Source organism: Carettochelys insculpta, chromosome 19 (assembly GCF_033958435.1).
Source record: "Carettochelys insculpta isolate YL-2023 chromosome 19, ASM3395843v1, whole genome shotgun sequence".
Taxonomy (NCBI): Eukaryota; Metazoa; Chordata; order Testudines; family Carettochelyidae; genus Carettochelys; species Carettochelys insculpta.
In genome coordinates this window covers 15,698,835-15,712,710 of record NC_134155.1, presented here as the reverse complement: position 1 = coordinate 15,712,710, position 13,876 = coordinate 15,698,835, and the positions used below count along the sequence as shown (strand labels likewise).

Sequence of the window (13,876 nt, the reverse complement as noted above, 5' to 3'; positions counted from 1 at the left end):
TCCTGATGATTAAAATGTTAACATCTAACTGGCAAGCCTCACCCTAAAAGAATGAGGCTTAGCAATTACAATTAACCAGTGGGGACTAGGGCAGCCACCTACCTGCCATGGACAGGGCGTTTCTCAAGCTCTGTGTGGGCTACCACAGCCAGGGGATAGTCTAGTTGGGCTGGAGCAGCCCCAGTCTGCAGTGGACCTGGCCTGGGAGCACTGCAGATGGAGGCACTCCAGCCTGGCCAGAGCAGCTCCCTCTTCATGGTGAAGGGCTGCTTCAGCCCAGTTGGCCCCCTTGGCCACCCACCCTACCCCTGTTTAATTGGTTTTAACTGGTTAAACTTTACATTTAACTAACTAAATGGGATTTTACATTCCTATTCCTCATATTGTCATGCTTTCTTGCTACACAAAATGGTAGATGCCATACTATCCCTGCTTCTTCCCTTGATCCCTTGTACCCTTAAATTGATTGTGGAATTTCCCACTAGTGCCAAAAGATCAGAGAGAGAAAATGCATGTATGAGCACAGCGTTTAGGTAATGATAAACTCCAGCTTATAGTTGAACTTGGGGTCAAGTTCAGTGTGGGGAGTCTTTCAGCAAAGGAAATATATTAGCGTAAAATAATATAGTTTTACAAGGGTGGCACCTTTTGCGCTTTGGGGGAAATTCTAAATAAAATGACACGTTGCACTTTCAAACAAGCACCTTAAATGTCTGAAAGTATTAACTGGGCATTGCAACTCCCTTGTACCCCTTTCACCAATGAGGTAAGGTAACATTAAAAGACATTCCTTAAAAACATCTTGAAATAAACAGGGGATTTGTGGAGGATTTGCAGGTTTGAAAAAAGAGGTAGCCAATTTTTGCTTCTGAAAACAGTTAGTCTCCAGTGTAAAAAGGCAAATAATGATGTGTTTTTAGAAATGTTTTCTCTTAGGCTGTATAAACAGGCTGATCTTTCTAGTTTATATAGCCGAAGGTGCATCTCTAGAATTGTCACTGGAAAGTAACATCACATGTTCTATATGTAAATGAACTGACAGAGGGCTTGAGAAATAGAATTGCTAGCCAATTGTAAGTTTTATCTAGTTAGTACCAGGCTTCTTTGGCAGTTTGCTCCATTCTTCAGCCTGTTTAACATGCAGTTTTCTTTTTTCATGCAGATACAAAAATCTAGTATTGTTATCAGTGATGGTGGCACTCATGTAGACCAGCTATGTGGTATTTTTCCAATTTTTTTAGACCTGTATACATCAAAGTTAGATGAATGATATTTAAATCACTTATGACAGCTGAGACTATTACCTGTGCTAGTACTTAAGCTGCTGCTGTTTCTAGTGGAAAAGAGTTGGTAGTAAGAAATAAATGAAATTATCAAAAGAATGCCCAGTGTACTCCTGAGGGAATTATGCACCAGTGCCTGGGCAATGAATTCATGTCCCTCCCCCAAAACGCCTTTTTTGTTTGTTTGTTTTTTGTTTTTGTTTTGTTTTATGTCCCTGTGGAGTAATAGATTATGATGGGGAAGCAAAAAAAAGCCACTAAAAAGGTCATATGCTCCTCTCTGGCTCCCATTCAAGTGGGCATTTCAGTTCTGGTGTTGGGAACAGATGGGAGAGATGTGTGTGTAAGATGCTGTCCGTCTCACTTGCTGTCACAGTGGACCTGACATGAAGGGACAGGGATCTGGGGTGGAATTGTGCCAGGCAGGTTGGGTGCAGCCTCACTGGCAATCTGTGTCCTTGGAGTGGGCTGCTGGGGGATTTCTGTACTTCCATGCAGCTAACTGCCTGCACTTCCCATTGGGAGGCAGCTCCAATGCACACCCCTTGTCTCCATCGCTGTGCTCACCTGCAGAGGCATGGAGCTGGCACAAGCAGCTGTGGGGGAGCCTTGCCTATGGCCTTTAGGGGAGGACACCTCTCCCCACACTTTTGTACCAGAAGTCTGCTCATGGTGCATGCCTCTGTCCTAGGTCGAGCTTTGTTTGTAATGCCTTGCAAGCAGGCTTCTCCCCCCAACCTCTCGAGGAATTAGGTGCTCCAACTGCATCTCTTGTGGTTATTTTCCTCTGCTGTGCTAGGGCCTCTGGGGTTGAGGCAGGCAAGGGAAGGATTCAGTTTGGGTGCAAGGGGGCAACATATAGGGTACCTTGTAGTGGGTGGGGGGAAGCATAGGGTACCCTGTGGTGGGTGTGTGTTACGAGGAAAGACAGGTGTCTCAATGGTTGGGGGATGGGTGAGGGAGAGAAGCAGAGAATCACCAGTGATGCCGTGAGAGGGAAAAACAGAGGGTCCCCAGTGGTGGGAAGAATTGAAGCCTGAGGATGACCAGCATGGTGCTGAGGGAGAGTTGGTTCCTTGAGAAAGGGAGAGATTAGGGCATAGGGCTGTAGTCTGAGGGAGTGAGCAGTGAGTGCAGGAGGAACAGGTGAGGGGAAATGATCCATGGAGCAAGGGTCCTGAGGGCAGGTGAGCTGAAGTAGGGCAGGGCTACGAGCAGCTAAGTGGTCCTTGGGAGCAGAGCTCACAAAGTTAATGCAGTCTCTCAAGTGACTAATCTGCTCTCTGCCTTCTTCCTGATCTCTTATGTTTCAGGATACTTGCACCTTGATTCTGCAGTGAGGATGTGTGTGGCTGCAGGGGGTTTCTTTAACTCTACTCCTCAGGGAATCATTTTTGTTACCTGTTTAGAAATAAATCACCAGAATAATTGAAACGGTCATGATTGTACTGGATTATTTTGACAAAATATGCAATTTTGCAGAATGTTTAATTTGTGGCAGAATTTTGTTGTTTTGGTGAAGAAATTCCCCAGGAGTGCTGGGCAGACATCTCCTAAGAGCAGCTGTAGAATTAATTTTACTGCACTTAGTTTCTTGGCTGCTGTTCAGAGCCAGTAGTTATAGTATCAAGAATCCTGTCAGTCAGAATCCTGTCAGTTTCACATTGCTTTTGTAGAGAAAGAAGCAGTTATAGCAGGGGTTGGGACAACCCCCAAAACCTGAGATTTGAAGAAAAGAATTCTCTCGGGAGAGATCCTGAGGTGAGGTTGAGGAGAAAGAGTGCTTTTTTATCTTAGCTGTCAGAAAGGGCATAGAGAACTTCAAGTTTATGAATATCTGATAACTATACACTGATGCAAAAGATGAATATCCAGGGCAAAATCAAGGGGCAACACTCTGTTAAGGACTGCCTTTGTCAGCTAGCAGAGTGGTTGGTTCTGTTTCTTGTGGACTTCAAGTACAATAAAGAAACAATAATTAACTTTCATCTTTATCAGAACCAACAAAGTAGTTTTTTCATAGCTGTCAATGCACCAATAAAATAAAATATTGCTTATGTGTCTTTGTATTGTTTTTAGTGATCCAAACTATTGAGGTCTATGGATTGCCGTGAGATACAACAAATACATCTGTGTTGGAGAACAAGGTTCTAACCCAATTGTCCGTTGACTTGAGTTTGGTTTCCTCCTTATCTTTTAGCAACAATCGTTCAAAGTATCTAGTATAATTCAGGTACTGGTTAGATCTGCCGAGTGCTGCGGAACTGAACTCTGTTTTTACAACAGTGGCATTATATGAAGATGTAGTTGTAGCTATATTGTAGATACATTGCTCGTGATTAAAGTTTAGATTTCCAAGGTAGGTTACGTTGCTCAGAGTTAATTCATTGACAGGATGTGAGCTGATTTCACTTTACATTAATCAATAGAATCCTGACCAAGATAAATTAGTTTGACCCATTTCTGTGTACAGTAAATGCTTTCATATCTGGCATTCTATTATCCAGAACTCTCGAACAACCAGCATTTTAACAATAAGTAAATTTTAGTTACATTTTCCGTAAGTACAGCATTGTGTGAGTAAATACAAATACAGCACATACAGCATAAGTTTACAGTATACAATACTGCTGTTGGTGGTACTCTGCACACACATCTTGTTTTTCTTTAGTGTTATGCATTGCTAAGTATACCTCTCTTTCTTATCCAGAATATTTGAATGTCCAGCAACTTCCTGGTCCTGTGCCTAGTGGATATGAAAGAGTTTAGTGTACTAATCTCTTTTACCTTAGAGGGATAGGCTATTTTTTGATATAGGCAGATGCAAACTAGTGGGTTGTCTCAAAGTGCAAAGGTAAACTAAATCTGTACAGTAGAGAGCAGAATTTATATTGTGCTTGAGCAGCTATTATGTTGTACTGGTGGAACCTCTCTTGTCTGGCAACATCCATAATCTAACATGATTTTACTTATCTAGAATACCACTTATTATGGGTGTGGCCAAGTTTCCCGAGGTACCATAAAGTTTTTTTTGCAGCCACTAGTCCTGACTCTGTGTTCTATGCTGCTGTTTAGCGTAATTTACCCCTTAATGTTTTGTAGGAGTGCAGTAAGCAGTGGAAGTCCTGGTAATGCCACTAGGCAATATTGATCTCCTGTGATCCAGCATATTCTCTCATTTAGCATGGGACAAGTCCAAAGGATTCTGGACTGGAGAGATTCAACCTGTATATGCAGATATTGCTTATTCTTGAAAATTTGCACAATACTGAAAGCTTTGGAGGAGTGAAGTTTAGGAGAATTGACATAAGAATGGAGCCTTAAATAGGTTGGCAAACTAACCAAGTCTTTTTCTTTCTGTGAGATGGGGGCGGGGGGAAGTAGCTCACCTACATCTTACTTTCCTCAGTGAAGAAACTCAATTTAGTCCATCTGAAAAGAACTTTTCAAAACCATTTCCCCCTGATTTTTACTACAAAATGCTAGAAGTATTTAGAAGTATTAAGAAGTATTTAATCTTAAAATTTCAATTAAGAAATCAACTTTTTTAAAAGTTCAGATGAGAACTTGAGTCACGAGGTGGACCATGGTCACATTCTGCTCAAAATCCCAACTACAAGTACCTTTGGGGGCTCAAAATAGGCCCCATGCTGCAGTTGTGCTGCAGTGATGAGCATGCAGTAACAACTTACATGAAGTGGAGTAGCATGGCTGCTTCCCTCATTGAAACATTTTTGTTGTAGTTCTCTATGGGTCACAGAAACATTACTCAGACAAGCTGTCCTGTGTGTTGTTCTATCACATGAATACGGGTTTTAAACTGTTTATTTTAAATTCTGTGGCCAGGGCTACATATACACTGCGCTAACTTTCATTGATTATAAGGAAAGTAACTCTAAAATAATCAGCCAATATAGGTGGGTGGGGGGAGGGATAGCTCAGTGGTTTGAGCATTGTCCTGCTAAACCCAGGGTTGTGAGCTCAATCCTTGAGGAGGCCATTTAGAGATTGGGGCAAACAGATGTCGAGGATGGTGCTTGGTCCTGCCAAGAAGGCAGGGGACTGGACTAGATGACCTCCCAAGGTCCTCTCCAGTTCTAGGAGATGCATATCTCCACTTATATTTGACAGCTTCATTTATATATTATTACCCTAAGCAGTTAGTTCAGAATAGGAGATCAAGCCTGTTCCTCTCAAGGCTGTTAGTGTCCACTTAAATGATAGTGAGCTAAAAATTCTTAGTTGGGATTCCAGAAGTTACAAATATAATTCCAGAGCTACTGTTGGAAGTGTCCATTAAGTGCTTTCAGTGTGTGCATTTGATTCTTCATATTCAGGTATTGCCTGGTAACAGTATAAAAGCTGCTTGGTTCCAACTTTAATAAGGATATCTTTTTGACTTCAGAGGTCAGGAGAAGTCTTATTAAGACAACAGTGGGTTGACTGTGAACTGCACTTTGTCAAACATTACTCAGGTTGTCAAAACACAGAGTTCACAGTTAATTTCCACTGTATTGTTCCACTCAAACAGAAAGATCTGCGTTGCTTGCTTTGGTGTTATACTTCATGTCATAACTTTACTACCTCTGAAGCTGTTCTAGCAACAGTGTTTGAACGTTGTTGGTAACATCTTCTCAGCTGTGGGGGAAAAACAGGAATCACTAACACACTCTTTAACGGAAACCGAGCTATGAGTCTTTGACATGCTATCAAGACTTCTTGGCTCCTTATTTTAGGCATTATCAAAGGTCGTAGCATCTGGAGCTTTCACACAACCAGTTGGTTTAATGGTTACTATGTGGGTAACGGCTATTTGGCTATCTATCTTGCACTATTTACTTCAAATGACTTCTCTCTGTTATTTTTAAAGGCATATTTGACATTCAAACAACAGAATAAGGGTTTCATCAAGAAACCCTGTGCCTCCTATAAATTTGATTTCTTCTATTTACTACACTGTAAAAATGAGACATACACTTGGAGATCAGTGTATCTCAAAGTCCAGTCTTTGACTGGTTTTGAAATACGTAGTTCTCAGTTCTTTGTCATTAAGGTAGAGGTAATCCCCATCTTTTTTAAGGAGAAACAGATGTTCCTGACGTTTTGCATGCTGCATTTGCTGTTACAGTACTTTATTATTTTCTGTGCAGTTTGATAAAAGTTAGAGTTCTGAAGGTCCAACGTGATGAAAATGCAGCTATAGTTTGGGTTTTTGCAAAGGGGGGGCGTTTAGTGGTTTGTCATTTATCTAAAACAGATTAGTTTAGACATTATTCATTTGTTTTATGTATGCCTTGTTGAACACAACTGCTTGTTGGTGCTTTAGGAGAGAATAAAAGCTGGAGTTAAGAGTTAAAAATGTTGTAACAATTTGTTTTAAGTGTATGAAGAACAGTATTTATAATATAAGAATTATAAGTTGAATACATGAAAGTCAACATTCCTTGGAGGCTGGAAATAGATAACTTGAATAAGAAGAAGAATATTAACTCCTGCCAACTTGCTGTTTTGAGTATTTGGATATTTTTGCATACTTTATTCATATCTAATGCTTAGTTTAGGAGTACAGTGGTCACTGTCAAAATTTTCTTTTGGTTCTAATAGTATTTCTCCTCTTAAATATCTCAAGTTCCTTTGAAGAGTATCCACTGTAAATGAGATGTAGTGATGAGTGATGGATTTTTGTGCCACTGAGGAACTGGCTTAATCTCCTAATTGTAACAGACGGACATTTTTTTTTTTCCTGTGAACTCATTCTATTAGGAGGAGATGTCAGAGGGGAGGGGATACCAGATGGGAGAAGGATGAGTGGAGGAATAAAAAGGGGGGGCCAGGGGTTGCTCAGTGGTGAGAGAATTGGCCCTGTAAATCTAGGGTTGACTTCAAACTTTGAAGGGGCTGTTCTGGAGCAGATTATATATATATCTCTTAAAAAAAATCTGTCAGGTGATAGGTCCTGCTGTGAGTGCTACAGATGGGACTCAGTAACCTTGCTAAGTCCCTTCTAGTTCTGAGTTATGTATCTACATGCTGGTGCTGTTAGCAGAGACTGAATGGTCCTGCTGAGACTCTGTTGCAGAGGGCTTGTTCTTGCTCTATGATAAAACTCATGAATTTATTTATATATGTTTTTGGAAAGCCATGCAAATGCTGCAGAGTTAATCAACTTCTGTAATTGGTTAATTCACATTTCCTTATGTAATGAATTCAGTTTCAGGAAATGCTGATTTTTATTTGCTTTGAAAATATTCTCTTGTTCAGAATAGCACATAAAGCCATTCTTTTTCTGTTTGATATAAATACCAAGCTTGCTTCATTCTTCTGTTTTGCAGGCCTTTGCACAGTTTGATGCTGAGGGAGATGGCACGGTGGATGTGGAGAACATGCTGGAAGCCCTCAAGAATTCCAGTGGAGCAAATCTTCAAGGGGAACTTAGTCATGTAATCAGGCAGCTGCAGGCTTGCTCACTTGTTCCAGGTAAGAGAAGAGGATAGGGAAACAATTGTCGTCCCAAACTTCACGGGGAGACTCTGAATAAACAATGTAATTTAGTGGTCCTAGTCCAATCCTTTTCCCCAACCTGTTTTCAATCCAACCAGATAACATTTTCTCAAACAAGAAATGAATGTGAAGTTTTTGAAGACTCATGATTTCCCAGAATTACCAGGAAGCTAGCTTGTATTAATATATATATTTTTAAACTCCTGTTGAACTTCTTAGATTTATATATATTTTAAATAACAGAAAGAAAACAAGTTCGTCATTGAACTTTGCCTTTACAGAGTGATTTTTCTGACTAATATTATTTAGTTGGTAATGCTGTCATCACACTTGGCAATCAAGATCATCCTCCATCACTCCATTTGATTAGGTCTGCAGTCATGTCATCTATTCTTTCACCACACAACCCTCCTTGTATGATAGGCAGTGAAAGCATACATTAATTACTGTCGTTGACTCTGATTTTTTTTGTGAGTCATGTTTGGTGTACATCATTTTGCATATAGTAGAGCCTGAGACTTATCAACATCCTGTGAATGGAGCTTGCTTGTAATTTGAATAAAACATTATGGGGGTTCTTTCAAATGCTTTAGAACTGAATACAGTATTGACTTAATACAGCTTGGAAACTTTAGTATACAGAAGTAAAATGCTGCTTTACCTATAGTGTTTTTTTTGGTTGGTTGGTTTTTGTTTACTTTTAATACACTACTACATTTGCTTTTGCCTTTTGCTTTTTTTTCCTCCCTGCATACTGTTTGCATACTTCCAGTTCCAGTTCGTAATGGTGGTGTACATAACTGTGAGGTTTTACTGTATGTTTTATTTTCTTAGGTTAATTGAAAGATAATCATGACTCATGTCATGGATAAGTTTAGCTTTCCTACTGTGTAGAGTCACTCAGTTTATATACACCTACAGTAAATACGATAAAGTATTAGAGAGACAGAACTCAAACTGCCAAATCATGAGAGAATTTAAGTGGTGGGGAAATGCAGCTATTTGTTATAAACTTTTTAATATGGAAGAGTTTGAGCCCTGATAGTATCCTAGTGTGTAATCTGCTGGAGGAAGTAAAAAGGTTTTGTATATCAGTTTCTTCTGTATATCTTCCAACTTTCAGATCTTTGACACATCTGTCACTTTCCAGATTTCAGCCACTTAGAGCGTCAATGGAATGTGTATCAGTCGCCTTACTTCCTTCAAACTTTTAATTATCCTTCCCAGAAAGCACTTGATGTAGATGTAACTAAAAGGACTAGAAAAGAAGCTTTTTATGCTGAATAACAGGGAGAATATCTGATTTTTGTCCACCAGTGTAACACGCTGTTCAAGTCAAGTTAGCGTTATCAAGTTAACATTAGAATTAATAGATCAGTATTAAAATAATTCCACTGGAGCACTGTTAAAATCATAATGCTGTTCACTGACTTTTTAACTGTTCTTTTTAATCTCTGACATCAAAACAGAGAATATAGGATCACATTTTTCACCCTTTCAAATCATTCCAATGCCTGGAAACATATTTGTGGTGTTCTTTTCCTAGTCAGGTTTTAAATGCATTAAGCTTACACCATTTCTTCTGGAAAACTCTTCCACAAGCTGATAAGTTGATTTACATGCAGCTGATCAGTGGTAAGATATTACGTGGAGAAGAGAGGATGATGTTTTGTTGGCTCAGGATGAGGTGGGTGATACAGGAAACAGAAGTAACTTTTTTTTGTCTCTTTAGGTTTTATTGACATATTTTCTGAAACAAAAGAGCACCTTGGTTTCCATGCTTCAATGATATTGAGATTTTTGCACCGGAACCGCATTTCCAGTACTGTCATCCCATACCCAGTGTTGGAGTATTTCAATAATATTTGTACTATGAGATCTTCAGTACTGAAGGATTCTTTAGATAAGCTTCTATTAAAAGAAAAAGGTACGTGAAATTGCTAAAATTTCTCTAAGTATATGGTTGGCATAACCAGGGCTTGAAATAGGAATTAAAAAGGCAACAAACAAACAAACAATCTTATCCTCTCTTTCTACATTTATTTTGGAAGGGATTTCTGAGGCTAACACACATGCCTTTACTTTTCCTTTGGCAAAAGTCTTAAAATGGCTTCCCTCATCCTTTATATAGTCTGTTTACTGAGTAAATGGCTTGGATATTTCTTTCCTATATTCTACCACTTTTCACAATGATTATTTATTTGTGATACAGTGTGTTGGGTCAGACCCCTTTACTTATCATGGTTGGCTCTCTGGACACACAGTTTATATGTGAATTAATCCTAAAACAAATTACCTAGTAGAAAACTGTATTTTCTGTGGTTACACAAGTGGCATCTTATGTTAAAATTTGACTAAAGCTAACACTAAGGTAGAAAAAAAATTACTTCCCTTTCTAAATTTTTAGTTTGACTTTACAAATTTGTCAGTCTTTCATACTTGATGATTTTCTCCAGGTTGAAAGAAGTTGAGTAGAATTTGTGCAGAGAAGCAATTAGCTAGAACAGTTGGCTACTTCTCACTTGTTTGCTTTCTTTTCATCATTTGCTATTTTATAATACATCTCACCATTTTTCCCCAGATCATGCAAAAGGTGAAGTCTGCAAAACTTCAGGCAAAATATAGAAATATTTCAAATTGAAAAGTATACCATAAGATGAAGCCTTGGTTGCACAAAGTGTGCTGCAGAAGTGTAATGAAACCTTGCTATCTTTTGTTTAAATATGGAATACATATGTAGACAATATTTTACAGGAGATATGATTTAACATTTCATGTTTTGGGATACCTGGTCACTTTTAGTGCTTAGTATTTGTTTTATAAAAGTCCTTATCAATGACTTTTTTTTCCCTATCTTTACAGAATGCCCTAATGATCTGAATGGTAACCAAAACATGGACAAACTCAAAACTGTCACAAAGTGCTATACTCACATAGAAACCTCATCCAACTCTGCTGACATCGACAAGATGACTAATGGAGAGACCTTATCCTTCTGGCAGTCAGATGGCAGTGCTCGCTCACATTGGATACGGTGAGTAGCACAGTAATAAGCACCTGGGTTTTAGGGTTGTTTGCCCATAGAATTTAGAATGGGAGATAATTATTTTAATGACAGTGGTCTGTTACTATGAGTAGTCTAATGCAAACATGATTTTTGGAGATAGGATGCATTATCTTAATCTTTACACTGAGGCGATGTCTACACTAGAGAGTTTTGTTGACAAAAATGGCATTCGGTTGATGAAACCCATGCAGCGTCAACAATACCAAGGTGTCCTATTGACAGTAAATTGACAGAATGCAGCACTTTTGTCAAACGTTCTACAGTTCCCCTATGAAGCCAGACTGGATGTTCCAGGGGGCCTCTTCTCAACAGAAAAGACCTCTAGGGTGCAATGTAGCTGCCCTGGGGGGTGCCTTGTCCACAGCAATCAGGCAGCAATCCTTGCCTGCAAATTCCCCACTCCTCTGCCAAGCCAGACCCTGCCACAGTCCCCTGCCCCTATACCTTCCCGTGCTTCTGGCCCCGACGGGGATCCTGAACCCACAGTGGGAGGGGAACCCGTAGTCAATGCTGCTCGGGGTCCAACTCCCCCATAGCATTGCAGCCTCCCCTCACACTGTATATAGTTAACTGTTTTTGCATTGTATATACATTTTTATTACACCATTTATTTTCAGAACATTTATGTCTGAAGTAAAAAAGGTTATTTGACCACTACCCCTTCTTCTCTCTTTGTTAGGGAAGACTGAAGAGAGGGGTTGTATTGGGGGCAGGGTAGGACTGCGGGCCTGACACCCCTCCTGTGGATGCCCTGGGGAGGGTCACTGCGGGCTGCAGGAGAATCTCTCCCTTATAGCCTCAAGGCTCCACAGCCCATGCCTGTGGGCTTGGCAGATTGGAGCTGTGCCCAGCTGCTTGTAGCCATGGGTGGTGTTTGCCCCCAACCCTGTGAAGAAGGCCTCCCCCTTTTCCTCCACAATGTTGTGAAGAGCACAACATGCTGCCATTACTTGGGGAATGTTGTGCTTCCCACATCCAAGTGGGTAAGGAGGCATCTAAATCGTGCCTTCAGGTGGCCAAAGGCACACTCAGCCTGCATCGTGGCCCAGCTGAGTGAGGCATTTGAGGAGTTCTTGGCTCAGGTGCAGCTGCCCAGTGTAGGGCTTCATAAGCCAGCGCATGAGGGGGTAGGCGGCGTCCCCCACAATGTACAGTGGCATGTGCAGATGCCCAACCACCACCTCCTGATGAAGGATGTAAGTTCCCCCTTCCATCCTCCAGCACAGGTTGGAGTTGCGGAACACCTGTGCATCATATGCCTGGCTCAACCACCCAACATAAACGTCAAGGAACTGTCCATAGTGGTCGACCAATGGCTGGGGGTGTGGGACCCATAGATAGTCCCAAAGTAGTCGGGGAATCCCAGGGCAATGAATCCGGCCACAACCACATCCACCTTTGCCAGACAGATGACGCTTTACAGTAGTAGCGTATTGATGGCCTTCGCAACTGGCAAAGGGAGGGGACTGAGGGAGGGAGACCTTGAGCCCCTGCACCCTCCCATCCCTTGAGCTCTCCAGTTGCCACCTCCCCCATGTGAGGCTACCTCCCCAGCAGCAGGTCTGTGTGATGGTGGGACAGCAAGGTGTGAGACAGTGTGACATAGCCCCAACAGTGGACTTCTCCAGGCCAAACTGGCTCTCGGAGTGGTAGCTGTGGGGGGTGGCGAGCTTCCCCAGGGCAATTGCAATCCACTTTTACACGGAGGTGGTGGGCTGCATCCAGGTGTCCTGTCTCAGGAGGCCAGGAGTGAGTGAGGCACAGTGCTTTAGAATGTGTTCTTCAGCATGTGGAGGTTGTGGAGCCACTGCTTGTCATCCCACTGTCCCATGATGAGCCGGTCCCACCATTGGGAACTGGTGCTTTGCCTCCAGACCTTCCTGAGCATCTGGGGGGAGGGTTGAGTGCAGGTGGGCCCTTGCTCCTTGAAGATGGTGCCAGGGTTGTCCTCCCTCCAGGGGAGGAGAAGGAGGAGGACAGTCATGAGGATGTGCAGCAGATGCTGAAGCACATCTGGGTGGTGCCAGTGCAGGTCGGGGGCTGCTCTGGCACCATGGCTATCAGGAAAGCGCTGTGTCTTTCTCAGAAAGCATGGGAGCCCTGCTGTAGCAGTTGTGCTGTCCCTCTTGGAGGTAGGCAAGCCTCAGCATGCCCAGGGAACAGGTTTTGTGGGGGGGGCCCTTTAAGAGCATGCCTTGACAGATCACCCGGGGGGGGATTGCTGGCCATGCAGCTCTGTCTGACAGAGTTCCGAGGACCATTCTGTCAAGAGAGTGCATGGGCAGTCTGAGTGCTCTCTGCAAACAGAGCAGTTTGAAAGAGCAATCCACTTTGGTGTCTAGCTGCAATCTGGCAACAGAAGCTTTGTCAGAAGATATCTTTTGACAGAAACTTCTCTTGACAGATTGCTCTAGACTAGATGTAACCGGGGATGAAAGTGTCCGCTTTGGTTACAACTGGCTATAAAAACCTAAGGTTTAATTTCATATTTTTATATGTATTCCCCATTTTTGTTTTGGGTATGCAAGATGGGGCTGTGGGGCAGGGAGTTATTGCTTTTTTTTTTTTTTTAAGAATATCTGGGGTTTTAAGTCTTTTGAGCTGTAATTTGTATGTTAATATACTTGTCTTGGATAGTACTTAAAGGAAGACCCCTATCATAGTCTTGAAGTAAAATATATCACTGCTTCTGTAAACATGGACATGACATTTAATATAGAGTGGAAGGTAAGCTTATAACAAGATATGTCTCCTTTACATCATTAAACGTGGACACGACTGGAGTTTCTCTTTGGTGCTAATGTACTATGGAAACTAAACCTGACAGTCCTCTTGCAGTACTATTCTGCTTTTATGCTCCTATAATAACTGTAAGATTTGTGCTGATGAATGATTTAAAGTTTCAGGACCTGATTTTCAGACATGGCTTCTGTGTTTATGGGCACAAATTAATACTTAATACCTGATTGTGCCTGTACTTCAAGCATTCACATGATATGGTGATGTGGTATAAATAGCTAGATGG

General features: G+C 41.5%; 1 protein-coding gene across 2 annotated transcripts in view; it reads left to right on the top strand.

Annotated features, from left to right (window-relative positions):
- The window catches only part of ZZEF1 (zinc finger ZZ-type and EF-hand domain containing 1), a 99,645-nt gene that overhangs the window by 1,318 nt on the left and 84,451 nt on the right, over window positions 1-13,876 (top strand). For both annotated transcript variants that reach the window (XM_075013418.1, XM_075013419.1), the window contains exons 2-4: window positions 7,616-7,760; window positions 9,517-9,711; window positions 10,647-10,818. In XM_075013418.1, coding sequence (XP_074869519.1) covers window positions 7,616-7,760; window positions 9,517-9,711; window positions 10,647-10,818 — 512 coding nt within the window. The remainder of the gene's footprint in view (window positions 1-7,615; window positions 7,761-9,516; window positions 9,712-10,646; window positions 10,819-13,876) is intronic.